The 13,584-nt window shown below is 39.6% G+C and overlaps 1 protein-coding gene across 5 annotated transcripts in view; it reads right to left on the reverse strand.

Moving 5' to 3' along the window:
• The window catches only part of R3HDM2 (R3H domain containing 2), a 109,565-nt gene that overhangs the window by 38,862 nt on the left and 57,119 nt on the right, over positions 1-13,584 (reverse strand). For 4 of the 5 annotated variants that reach the window (XM_012652052.1, XM_012652066.1, XM_012652060.1 and 1 more), the window contains exon 1: positions 4,180-4,382. In XM_012652052.1, the coding sequence (XP_012507506.1) occupies positions 4,180-4,344 (165 nt within the window). In that variant the 5' untranslated portion in view covers positions 4,345-4,382. Of the gene's footprint in view, positions 1-4,179; positions 4,383-13,584 lie in introns of those variants that run through there. The other variant, XM_012652033.1, reaches the window with a different exon arrangement.

Raw genomic sequence — 13,584 nt, forward strand, 5'->3', positions numbered from 1 at the left:
GGGTCAGAGATATAAAATGGGACAGCATAAAAAGAAGAGAGTATGGAAGATAGGGATAAGACCTCCAGAGCAAGGGGAGACAGCATGGATAAGGAGCAGGGTGGAAGCTGACGAAGATAAAGAATGAAGGCCTGAGGTGGGATGAAGGAAGACACAGCTAATTAATAAGATTTCTAAACATCTGAGAAGTCAAAATGGGGGATTTTGTGAAGAGGTTAGGTAGGGTTATATATGGGCATGAGGCACTTAGGGGCCCTGAGATGTTTGGAATTGAACTCATTGCCAGTGGGGTATGGAGAAAACTGAGGGAGGAGATTGGAACAGGAGAAACAAGCCAAAAGTAGAATACCAGCATGGTCTTGGGTAGGTGAGGATTTCTCTTTCCTTGGTCCTCTTCACTAGTTAGCAAACAACACTGCCACAATGCAAAATGGAGAACTGGGAAGGTGGATGGAAAGAATAAGAAATGATGATGGATCTGGTCAGTGGCAAGATCTGCTGCAGTAAGGAAAGACTCACAGTCCAGAAATATGAAGCAGTATTTGTCACTACTTTTTCAAATAGGAAATAACATACACATGGCACAGACATTCAAAAGGTATAATGAGGGTATATATAGAACAGTAAGTCTCCTTTCATAACTGTCCCCGGGATACCTGGTTCTCTCCTAAAGAGTCGATCAGTATTGAATTTCTATTAGATATATCCAGAGATCTTTTATGCATATATATGCTTATTGTGCATATGCATACACAGTTTTTTTAAAAACCAAGTATATTGTGCACATTACTCTGAACCTTGCTTTTAAAATTTTTTTCATAGATACTATTCCATAGAAGATTTACCCTGTTTTTCTTAATGTCTACATGGTATTCCATTATGTGGCTATTCCATAATCTATTTTAGCAAGTCCCTAATATTGCACCACTTAGGATGCTTCTGACTTTTGCTAGTATAAACAATGACCATATCATTGACTATAAGTAAATACAGTATACCTGTAGTCCATTTAAAAATTTTTATAAAGTATTGCTAAATTATCCCTTAAAGTGGTTGTACGAATTTATATTCTTACCAATATATGAATTTGCTTATTTCCCAGAATAGTTTTCATTTAACAGTCAAACACATATGGAAAGCCTAATATGCACCAGGTATCATGCTAGCTACAGGAGGATACAGGGATAAAAGGCACAAACCTTGTCAAAAGGGAATTCATTATCCTGTTGAAGAAGACAGACAAATAGACAATTATAATACAGAACATTAAGTGTGTTACAGAGGTACTCATGGAGTGCTATGAGAGCACACAGCAGAAGCATCTCAGACCTAACAATACATAAATTCATACAGTCACAGACACTGAGTACCTCCTATGTGCAAGGGACTGTGTTAGGCCTTGAGATAAAATGGTGAGCCCAAACTGACCTAATCCTGGGCATCATAGAGGTTATAGTTCTGTGAGGAAGATGGACATTAATCAAAGAATTATACAACATAGATCTGAAATATGTGAATAAGGTGGTCAAGGAAGGCTTCCTGGAGAAAGACACATCTGCAGTGAGTTTTGAAGGATACACACGTATTAGACAGACGTTGGGAAGGGGATTCAGGAGTTGGAGGAGACCAGGGAAAGAATAATAAGGAGGGCATTCTAGGCAGGGAAAGCATGTATAAAAAGCATGCTTTCCCCAAACTTTCAGCTCCCATTTATAACAGGGACCAAGGAATCAGATAATGCTGAATCACTGGATGCCAGAGGTGATGGCTGATGGGCAAGGGACTAGGTTATAATATACCATGCTGAGAAATCTGGGACTTGGCCTAGGGTAAGACACATAGAAAGCTTAAAGAGAATCAACACAATCAGTTCTTTATTTTGCAACTATCTTTCGAAAGGAGTATGGTAGATTTATCAGAAAGGATTACAAGTTTAAAGGCAGAAAGCCCACCTAGGAGGTCATACTCACATGGTTATTTATTATTATTTTTTGCTCTCTCCCATATTTTTTGTGAACCAGTTGCTTATTTAAAGGACACACCTCATTATTTGTTAAGTGAGAGGCTTGCCCATTCTAAACAAAATCTCAGAACCTGCATTTTGCAGCACTGTTCCCATGCAAAAGATGTTCGGAGTTTCAATCGCTGATTCTAAGAATATATTTCATCACTACAAGTAATGAAAATCTCCTTTCCCCAAACTTTTCAGTTCCAATTCATAACAGGGACTCCCTTGACAGCGCATCTTAGATTCTTAGGGAGACTTCTGGGGTATGAGCAGTGGGTAGGTAGGAGAAGCAGAATTTTTAGTGCTATTGAAGGAGCTCATGATGTGTTGGGAATGGTAGAGAGGAGAGGGCTTCCTAAAGGACTGATCCATAGGATCCAGGATGGCCTACAACATTGAAGACTTTGCAAAAGGAGCACGAGCTCCAGTAGATGGCAGCAGCAGTTCCACCTGCTCTAGCCTTAGCATAAAGAGTCAGGTCAGAGAGGAGGCAGGTCTCCTCCAGCTCCCTACACAACCTATTTGTATATCCAGGTGAAGACATTTTAAAACCAAGTGAGTGCCCATAAGGAGTATAAACCTATACATGTCCTTTGTTTTCCGAACATCTTCAAGTACGCGAAACAGGAGTTGAGAACACCATTTGTAATAGTCTCCTGAGAACAGAATAACTTGGACCCCAAAATTAATTTAATTATTATCTTTCGTGTAACATGACAGCATATAATTAAACATTCATCATTTATCTTTCCTGAGGATTTAAAATTCATTATTGGTATCAGTGGAGGCTGGGAGTATAGTTTGAAAAGTGGCAGACTGTCTCCATAAACTCTGGAAGAATGGGTGAGGAATGACAACTCACATGTGAAAGATAATGGAAAGAAAAACAGCCAGGACAGAGATCTGGCAAACTATAAGAGAAAAGACAGTAGAAAAGCAGGCAACTAGAGAACAAAATATTTCATAGAGCTGTCTGATTTTAATTTATCCCTTTACATTGTGGCTGTTTTAATCTTTAAAGAAGACAAGCCCTAGGTGAATTGAGTCGTCTAGAAAAATTATGCTTCAAGTTTCCAGACCCTCCAAAATGTTGCTGCTCCTGCTTTTTAATCTAACTTCTTGCTAGCAGTAATGGTCTATCTCCTGAGGTTATAATAAAGACCAGTCTCACCCTTGGGCATGAAGGAAAAAATTTATGTAAGTTGGGCTTGGGTAACAGAAGAAATCAGCAGTGACCACAGAAAAAAAGAAGGGCTATAACAGGTAGGTTCAGAGTCTAGGCTGGCTAGGCAGGCACCAAAGAAGAACTGTGGAAGAGATTTGGTTGACCATCCACTGCCATCATTTCTGTATGTAGTATAAATTTGGATGAAAAATAACATGGCAACCAAAGAGTGAAAAGTCCTCTCACTCACATTTACCAAGTGGCAACTTCAGAGACTATTTCTGACCCAGAAAATGCTGACTGCTTTAACACAACCAGGATATGAATTTAACACTGTGTGTAAAGCCAGGCAGCTCTAGTTTTAAGTTTATTGTATGAGTCATTTTATGACTTGTTAAATATGTTTGTATACAGTTTATTTTTTGACAGTTAAAAGATATCAAAATGTAGTAAATGTAGCAAGAATCAGTGAACTCAGGTCCAAATAGATAAGGGATTTAACTTGGTCCTCTTTAGATTTCATTGTGGACTCTATGACGAAAGGGGGAAATGTTTCTTAAAAGCTGAAGTTAGGGTTTTGGGGATTTTTTTTGTTGTCATTATCCCTGTGTCTTACTCTGTGGCCTGGGCTGGAGTACAGTGGTACAATCATAGCTTACAGTAATCTCCAACTCCTGGGCTCAAGTGATCCTCGTGCCTCAGCCTCACAAGTATCTGAGACTACAGGTGTGCACCACTATGCCCAGATGATTTTTAAAAATTTTTTGCAGAGACGGGGTCTTGCTATATTGCCCAGGCTGGTCTTCAACTCCTGGCATCAAGCAATCCTCCCACCTCAGCCTCCTAAAGTGCTGGGATCACAGGTATGTGTCATCACACCTGGCCAAGAGCTGAAGTCGGAGTTTTTAAGGAGAATCTAGTGTTTGTATAAATGACTGGGTTCCTACAGATTTCCACTTCTATTCAGGTATAAAGAGTGCACACATGATGGACTTCTAATTCTTACCTGTGTCTCCTGACGCAAACTGGTATCTTCACTTTCTTTCTCAATTTCTTCCTTACTTGGAGTCTTAGATATAAACTTGTTTTTGTTTACGGATTCTTCCACCAGTTTTTTTTCTGACTCTTTCATTATTTCCAGGGTCTCTTGAGTAGTGTTACTGTTAGACATGTTCTTCAATAATATACAGTAGCCTCTATGGACTCCTAAAGAAACATCAAACGCATTAAACAGCAGGTGTGTATCCATACTTAACACACATAAGACTTGTATTTCACACTGGTACATTTTTTCCAGCAGCCTCCCTGTAACCTAAAAAATAGTCCTTTGATAAATGCGAACCCTGGACTCATTTTTTTTATAGCTTTATTGAGGTAAAATGGACATACTACAAACTACATATATTTAAAATGTACAATTTGATGAGTTATGACACATGCATACACTGATGAAACCATCACCACAATCGAGACAGGGAGCATATCCGTCACCCCAAAAGTTTCCTCATGTCCCTCTATAATCTCTCCGTTTCCTCCCCACAACTCCCAGCCAACCACTGATCTGCTTTCTTCTAGTCTGCATTTTCTAGAATTTTATATATAAATGAAATCATACACTGTTTAGACTCTTTTACTCAGCATAATTATTTTGAGATTCACTAGGATTCAGTTCTAAAGCAACTGAGTATAAGTCCTCTTGGTACTTTATTTGCCTTCCCTTGTTCCCTATAGAAATTTGCTCACATTTTCAGCTCAACCGCTTAACTTGCTAGATTCTCTCCAGAAAGAAGAAAAACATATAATAAAGTTCTATTCACCACTAGACAGGAACAGTTTCTTTCCCAAGGGAGAACTTCCACAGCTACCACAAACTACAACATTGTTACCAACTTCAAGCTACTCCCCCCTCAAAAAGAAGCAAAATCAGACAATGGTTATATAATCTTAAATGCTTTTCTTTATCTTAGGAAAGCTGAAAAAGCAAGAAGAGAACTTTGTAGTCATTTATCCTTCAGAAAGATCGGGTCTATCCTTGGAGGAGGAATCTTCAGTTTGCTATTTGGGTTTAGTCAATTTACTGTCACCCAATGACACAGAGTATCTGTAGTGCAGGGTGGCTGGTTCTTTCTCTCTTATTATCACTACCTGGGAAATCCTATAATGAAGCCAATGCAGTTCTCCAAGCACACACTAACAGAAGTTGATACTCTATACATAGATTCATGTCCTCAAGTGCTTAGCTCCAACAATGGTTTGTAGAGGTTTTTCCTTACATGGGTTACTGACTGTACTTCAATCCTAAAAACATCTTTCCATCTTTTAAAAAGATAAGACTCTTTCCCTGTCAATATAAGGGGAAAATAAAAATAAATAAATAAAAAGATAAGACTGGCCAGGCAGGATGTGGTAGCAGGCGCCTCGTAGTCCCACCTATTCGGGAGGCTGAGGCAGGATTTTCACTTGAGCCCAGGAGTTTGAGGTTGCAGCGAGCCTTGATGATGTCACTGCACTCTAGCCAGGTGACAGAGACAGACCATGTCTCAAAAAAACAAAAAACAAAAAATACTGGAAACCTTCCCAGATGTCACATCTATTCCCAGTATAACCCTAGAAACTGAGCTAACTAAACAAACAAATGGTTAGCAATGTTTCAAGAAAATTGTCACAACAGAAATTTTTTTCTCCTTCAAATCAGTTTAAAAGGTAAGACCCAGAAGGCTTTCAAGCAGCACAGTAACCTCATCCTGACACAAGTTAGATAGTCTGCAAGATTACTGCTTTATTCACCTTGTGGTGGCTCCTAAGCCTGGAGACTTAGTTTGCTTAGCGCTAGATAAATTCTCTTAATTTAAAGGGCCAGAGAGTCATTCACACAATCATGAAGTCACACAGTTGAGTTTAAAGATGAGAAATATTGGAAGAAACTAACTACAAAAGAAAATGCTCAATATTCCTTTTTTTTGTTTGTTTTATTTTGTTTTGTTTAAGAGAAAGTTCTTGTTCTGTCACCCAGGCTAGAGTGCAGTGGAGCAATCAGAGCTTACTGCAGCCTCAAACTCCTGGGCTCAAGAGATCCTCCCACCTCAGCCTCCCCTACCATGCTTGGCTAATTTTTTTAATTTTTATTTTTGTATAGACAGGGTCTCAATGCCTTGCCTAGGCTGGTCTCAAATTCCTGGCCTCAACTGATCCTCCCACCTTGGCCTCCCAGTGTTGGGATTACAGATGTGAGATACCTGCCTGGCTCAGTACTTGCTTTTTTAACCTTTATGCAATATTGCTTCTAAGTAAGGGGACAGATGGTTAAAGATCAGAAAGGAAAATGAAAAGTCTACAAAAGATACAAAGGAATCATGAAATCTCTTAATTGGAAGGGCACTTAGAAGCTTTCTCATTCAGCTCCATCCTTCTACATCCATAGTCTTCCATAATTAGGTTGTGGAATTATTAGTAATTCTGAAAAATGGTTGTCCTGTCCCTGCTTGTATACCTCTAGTCAAGGGGAGTCTTTGCCTCCAGATATAAAACATTTTTTTTAGGACACTTTTCTTATAAAAAGGCAAATTTCATCTCCCTGGTACTTCCTCCACCGGGGTCCCAGTTTAGCTTTCTGTGCAAGTCATAAAGAACAACCTTAATCTTGCTTCCATGTTAACCCTTTACAAAAGAGAACTTTATCTTATTTCCTTCTCTAAACATTCCCAGCATTAAGTCAGGTATTCAAATCACATGGTTTTAAGTCTCCTCACCATTTTGCTTCTAGGATAAAAGAAGTTGCCCTTAAGTAGACAGAGGCTAGTAAGGAGGGGACAGAGTGTTACTATTCTAGAGTCAAGATCCATTGGAAGATACACTAAGTATAAAACCGTATGTCTTACACTGAGATTCTCTTTTGCTCTCCGAAACAACCTTTTGAATGTGCCAGACATTAGGGATGCAAGCTCCACGCTCCAACTCTTTGCCTCAGTTCCTACCAAAAAACCAAATTCCAAGGACTTAGATAAGCCCAACTCACAAAGAGAGAAAATAAAGAACACCTGCAACAACTTCGCTTCAGGTTCTGCTATCAGCCTTCTCAAGCAGAGAAAAAAAACAAAACAAAACAATTTTTACCCTTTAAAATTTCAAGCAGCTTTTTCTCAAGGCCTGGCATTTCTACTATTTCAGTTGTGTGCTGTGGCCACTCACTCCCTCTCTCTCTTTCTCAGAAAATAAATAAACTTTTACTTCTGTATATCCTAAACTCTATGTGAGAAATCTTTCTCCACCTGCGTAGGAATTTCACAGCCCTTCACCTTTAATTGAGGTCATTTCCAGGCCTGTAATCTGATGCAGAACAGTTTTTTTTTTTGTTTTTTTTTTTGAGACAGAGTCTTGCTCTCTCACCCCTGGTAGAGTGCAGCGGCATCATCATAGCTCACTCCAACCTCAAACTCCTGGGCTCAAGGGATCCTCCTGCCTCAGCTTCCTGAGTAGCTGGGACTACAGGCTGACGCCGACTAACTTTTCTATTTTTTGTAGAAATGGGGTCTTGCTCTTGCTCAGGTTGGTCTTGTACTCCTGAGCTCAGGCAATCCTCCTGCCTCGGCATTCCAGAGTGCCAGGATTACAGGCATGAGCCACTGCACCTGCCCACAAAAGGGCTCTTCTTACTCTTGGGGCATAAGGATTCCTAGAAACCAATTTTTCTGGGCCAAAAGAAAAGTAAAAGTTGCAGTTGAAAGACAATTCACTAACTAAAGAAAGCCTTAAAAGTGAAAATAAAGCCAGTAGAATGTTAAAAGGCAGAGAAGTAATTTCCACTCTTGATAGTTTATTTGGTACACAGAGGAAATTAAAGGCTTTGAAAGGTTTTTTGTGAGAGAAGAAAGGAACTATTTCATATGTAACTGTGACTAGAACAAAGCAAAGACATTAAGCTCCCAGGAGGGCCTAGATGTGTGCTTCCCTGCAACCTATTTGTGCACAGTGTACATTTCAATCAGGCAAACAGCAAAATTTCAAAGGCAGAATGTCTCCTGAGGACATTCAGTGGCTCAAAGCTGCACAGAGGGGACTGTCAGATGTAGGGGGCAAGGACGGAGAGTGAGGAAACAGGATGATATAGGGGAGGATGATTGGGAGCCAAGATTCGGCAATTTTTTTCAGGCAGAATACAGCATATTCCCCATAAATTTTTTGACTGTCAAGGTAAGTACCTTCCAAAACACAGTGAGAATATATATCCTTCCATCAATTCTACAAACAACTTTCTAGGCATTGGGCCAAAAGGAATACATTATATAGGGAACACTCACAGACAGAAGGACAGTTTCATTTTCTCCCTTTTAATCTATGGCTAAGAAGAGAGAATGCAGGCAAGAAAACAATATCTAGATGCTAAAAATTCTGATTAAGCCAGTGGCAAATTCCGTGTAAAGCTTTCCAGTCCTTTACTAATTTGTAAGTCAACAGTAAATTATTCCTAATTGATACTCACATTTTTAAAAATTGTTTAAAATCTAGGGGTTCAGGAGAATGGATAAACAGACTGTGACATATTCATACAATGCAATACTATTTAACAATTTAAAAAAAACTATAAGCTGAGCAACCCTAATCCAAAATTCTGAAATCTGAAATACTCTAAAACGGAAACCTTCTGAGCACCAACATGATGTGCAAAGGAAATGCTCATTGGAGAATTTTGGATTTTGGGATTAGAGATGCTCAGTTGGGTAAGTATAATGCAAATATTCCAAAATCCAAAAAAATCTGAAATCCGAAATACTTCTAGTTCCAAGCATTTCAGAGAAGGAACACTCAACCTGAGATACATATACATGCATACACACACACACACACACACACACACACACACACACACACACACACACAGGGTATATTCTGCTACCCACAAAAACATGATGGATCTCAAAAATATTATGGTAAATGAAAGAAAGCAGACTGCCCGCCACCTCCAAATACATGCTCTGTAAGTCTACTTATATGAAATTCAGGAAGCAAAATAAACACAGTGATTGAAATCAGAAAGTGATTGCTCAGGGATTGGGGGATAAATATTGATTGGAAAGAGAAATAAGGGCCCCTCCAGGAGTGATGGAAATATTCTATTTTGTTTGGGGCAGTGGTTACGTGGGTGAATACGATTATCAAAACTCATTAACTGAATACTACTTAAGATCTGTACATTTTATTATATGTTATTTAACAGCACCAAAAAACAAAACAAAACAAAACAAAAAAAACGCCTCTAGGAATCAAGCTGTGGGGACAAAACATCCACAGGAGTAAAATGGTAGGTTAAAAACAAAACAAACAAAACAGTCTAGGTGCTCATGTATTGTAAGCCTTTTCTAACATCCTTTGACATTGGAGTTAGGAGAAAAGGAAAAGGTGTAAATGTTTATTGAGCATGATTATGAAGATTATGAACCTGGTGCTTTTTACACTTCAACTCGCATCCACCAAGTGTAGCTAAGCTACTTGATCAAACTCACACCACTACTAAGTGGCAGAACTAGATCAGAACCTGGGTAGTGTCTGATTCCAAAATCTACATTTTTTCTCCGACTTTAATTTTTTACTTTTTATTGTTTCTATACATTATTTAATCATAATACAACTGTTTGTTAGGGTTATTTTTCAGATGAAGAAATGAAAGCTCAAATTAAATAACACAAATTAAATAACTTTTCCAAGTCAACACAAAAGGGGCAAGGGCAAGATTCCAACCTAGTTGTGTGTGATCCCAAAGTTAAAGTTCTAAGTGTTCCAAGGTGACTGGCCATTCAGGAGCATTCTGGGGTGTAGAGTGTGGCATGAGAAGTGTGCCTAGATCTTAGGCCTCTCTTCAGAGATTATCAGTGGGGGACATATTTTTGGATTCAAAAATTAGCTTTGGACCAGATGTAGTGGCTCATGCCTGTAATCCCAGCACTTTGGGAGGCTGCGGTGGGAAGATCGCTCGAGGCCAGGAGTTCGAGACCAGACTGAGCAAGAGCAAGACCCTATCTCTACAAAAAAAAAAAAATTAGCCAAGCATGGTGGCACACACCTATAGTCCCAGCTACTCAGGAGGCCAAAGCAGGAAGATCTGTTGAGCCCAGGAGTTCAAGGTTGCACTGAGCTACGATGATGCTCTGCACTCTAGCCTGGGCAGCAGAGCAAGACTCTTGTCTCAAAAAAAAAAAAAAAAAAAAAGTTTGTAAACTCTCCCATATTTCCCTTCAACCTCGATCTGCCCCTCATGACTTTGAATTTTTTACAGTTGAAAGAAATCATCTTACTTGATCTCAAGGTATAAAGTGTTATCTCTATTTTATAAAAAAAGATACTAATACTCAGAAATATTAAGTGAATTGTTCAGGACCATACGCTATGTGTAAGAAGCCAGGATTCAAACCCAGGTCTACTTGGTTCCAAAATTCAATGTTCTTTCCACTAAAATGTCAAAACAAAGGGCAAAAAATAAAAACAATATAACCACTACATGCCTGAAGAGGTAAATGCCTAATAGCCCTTGGGAAAAGGACAGGAAATAAAGCCCTACTGAGTTATAAATGAGAGATATAGGTCCAACTCTCCATTCTTCTCAAAGCAGAATATATGGCAATAGAGTGTAAAGTACTTAACAAACACATAAAGCCATAGGTATGTGACAGTCACCAACCCCTTTAAGGACTGTAGAAGTCAACTGTCATAGGTTTCACTAGTACTAGGCCAATAACAATAACAACAATTGTGCCAATTTTCCAAATCATGGAAGCATGAAAATCATTCTGTTCTATAACTGCAAAAGGATTCACTGTTGTGTAAGGAAACTCATAGGAGTTGGCAGGTGTCCAGAGCAATTCCTTAGGCAAAGTAAAAAGAGAAACAAGATTAAAATGTTCTGGACATACCCTCTTTCTTTGCTATATGTTATAACTGTATTTGCCCTAAAATGAGAACCACAGGTGCTTTGATCAGCAGACTGAAGTGTTGGTAGACCTTGTTACACTTTATGTCAGCTTCTCTACCCTCTTTGCCAAAAATGCCCATTGTACATTCTTGAGTAAAACAGAACAAATCAAATATCCTCCTCTTTCAAATAAAGAGGAGCAGTAGAGGCTTTCCCCTCTACTGCTTCCATTTTCTTTAGCTTTATCAAACTATTGCCACTATGCAAAAAATATCACAGAATCTTAAGGATGGAAAAGACCTTGAAAATGCACACTGTCTTTTCCCTTCCCCTTGTGAAACTGCTCCCTACTGAACCTGGACAAGACATCTGGAAAAGAAAAAAAATCACAACTTAACTACTATTCATGGCACTTTCAGGATACCTTCTATTGCTAACTTAAATGCCATGCAACTAATGCTATCCTGTCCTACCAAATGACCTTAGAGGTCAATGCCACCACTACATGTTAGGTGGAAAGGACACCTCAGTCAACAAAATAATCTTTCAAAATATGAGATTAGCCAGAGAAATGAGGTAACAACAATCTAATTTCACAAGAAGGAAATGGAAATCTTTAAGAATCATTAGCCCTTAAGCCTCTGCTGCAAAGCAGAAACTGCTATTTATTCCTCAATATCCAATCACCTCTTTGCAACAGAATTACCGATTTTTAGTTGGGAAACACAGCTTCCTGGAAAAAAGCTATACATATCCCAATCTCGATTGTAGCTAAATATGAGTATGTACTTAAGTTATAGCCCATGAGATGTAAGCAGAATTAATGTTATGGGCTGAACAGTGTCTCCCCCAAATTCCTATGTTGAAGCCCTAACCCCCAGTCCTCAGAATGTGACTATATTTGGAAGCAGGGCTTTTAAGAGGCATTTAAGTTAAATGAAGCCGCTAGGGCAGGTCCTAATCCAATCTGACCGGTGTCCTTATAAGAGGAGGAAATCTGAACACATAGGGACACCAGGGGCATGGCATAAAGAAAAGACTATGCGAGGACACAGAGAAGGTGGCCATCTGGAAGCCACAGAGGCCTCAGGAGAAACCAAACCTGGCAACACCTTGATCTTGGTCTTCTAGCCCCCAAAACTGCAAGAAAAAACATTTCTGTTGTTCAATCCATTCAGTCTTGTGCTTTTTACTATGGCAGCCCTAGCAAACAAATACAAGAAGTAATTACAACTTCCACAAAGTATCCTTAAAGAAAGTGGTTGATCCTTCTTTACTCATCTCAAATTCCTTCTGGCTTGAATGTGAAAGTAAAGGCTGGTGCTCCAGCAGCCATACTGGACGGTGAGATGATATTAGGATAGAAAACTATAGACATAAGATACCTAGGTCCCTGACTAGCCCAGCCCTGGACTGACTACCTCTGCATTTCTTGACTGTAAAAGAAAAATAAGCTTCTGTCTTAAGAGACTACAGGCATACCCCATTTTATTGTGCTTTGCTTTACTGTACTCTGCAGATACTGTGTTTTTTAACAAATTGAAGGTTTGTGGCAACGCTGTGTCAAGTAAGTCTATTGGTGTTATTTTTCCAATGACATGTGCTCAGTTTGTATCTCTGTATTACATTTTGGTAATTCTCATAATATTTAATATTTGAAACTTTTTCCTTATTACTATGTCTGTTATGGTGATCTGTAATCAGTGAGGTTTGTTGTTTTTTTTTTGTTGTTTTGTTTTGAGACAGAGTCTCACTGTGTTGCCCGGGCTAGAGTGCCGTGGCATCAGCCTAGCTCACAGCAACCTCAAACTCCTGGGCTCAAGCGATCCTCCTGCCTCAGCCTCCTGAGTAGCTGGGACTACAGGCATGTGCCACCATGCCCGGCTAATTTTTTCTATATATTTTTAGTTGTCCAATTAATTTCTTTGTATTTTTAGTAGAGATGGGGTCTCGCTCTTACTCAGGCTGGTTTCGAACTCCTGAGCTCAAACAATCCTCCCGCCTCAGCCTCCCAGAGTGCTAGGATTACAGGTGTGAGCTACCGCGCACGGCCTGTTTTGTTTTGTTTTTTTGAGATAGACTCTCACTGTGTTGCCCAGGCTAGAGTGTAGTGGCATCATTATAGCTCACTGCAACCTCCAACTCCTGGGCTCAAGCATTTCTCCTGTCTCAGCCTCCCAAGTAGCTGAGACTACAGGCACACACAACCACACCTGGCTAATTTTTCTATTTTTTGTAGAGACAGGGTCTTGCCATGTTACTCAGGCTGATCTTGAACTCCTGGCCTCAAGTGATCCTCCCATCTCGGCCTCACAAAGTGTTAGGATTATAGGTATGGGCCATCGCGCCCAGCTGTAATCAGTGATCCTTGATGTTATTATGGTAATTGTCTTGGGGCACCACAAACTGCGTCCATATGAGATACCAAACTTAAATCAATAAATGTTGTGAGGCCGGGCGCGGTGGCTCACTCCTGTAATCCTAGCTCTCTGGGAGGCTGAGGCGGGC

This window comes from Propithecus coquereli, unplaced genomic scaffold (assembly GCF_000956105.1).
Source record: "Propithecus coquereli isolate 6110/MARCELLA unplaced genomic scaffold, Pcoq_1.0 Scaffold111, whole genome shotgun sequence".
Taxonomy (NCBI): domain Eukaryota; kingdom Metazoa; phylum Chordata; class Mammalia; order Primates; family Indriidae; genus Propithecus; species Propithecus coquereli.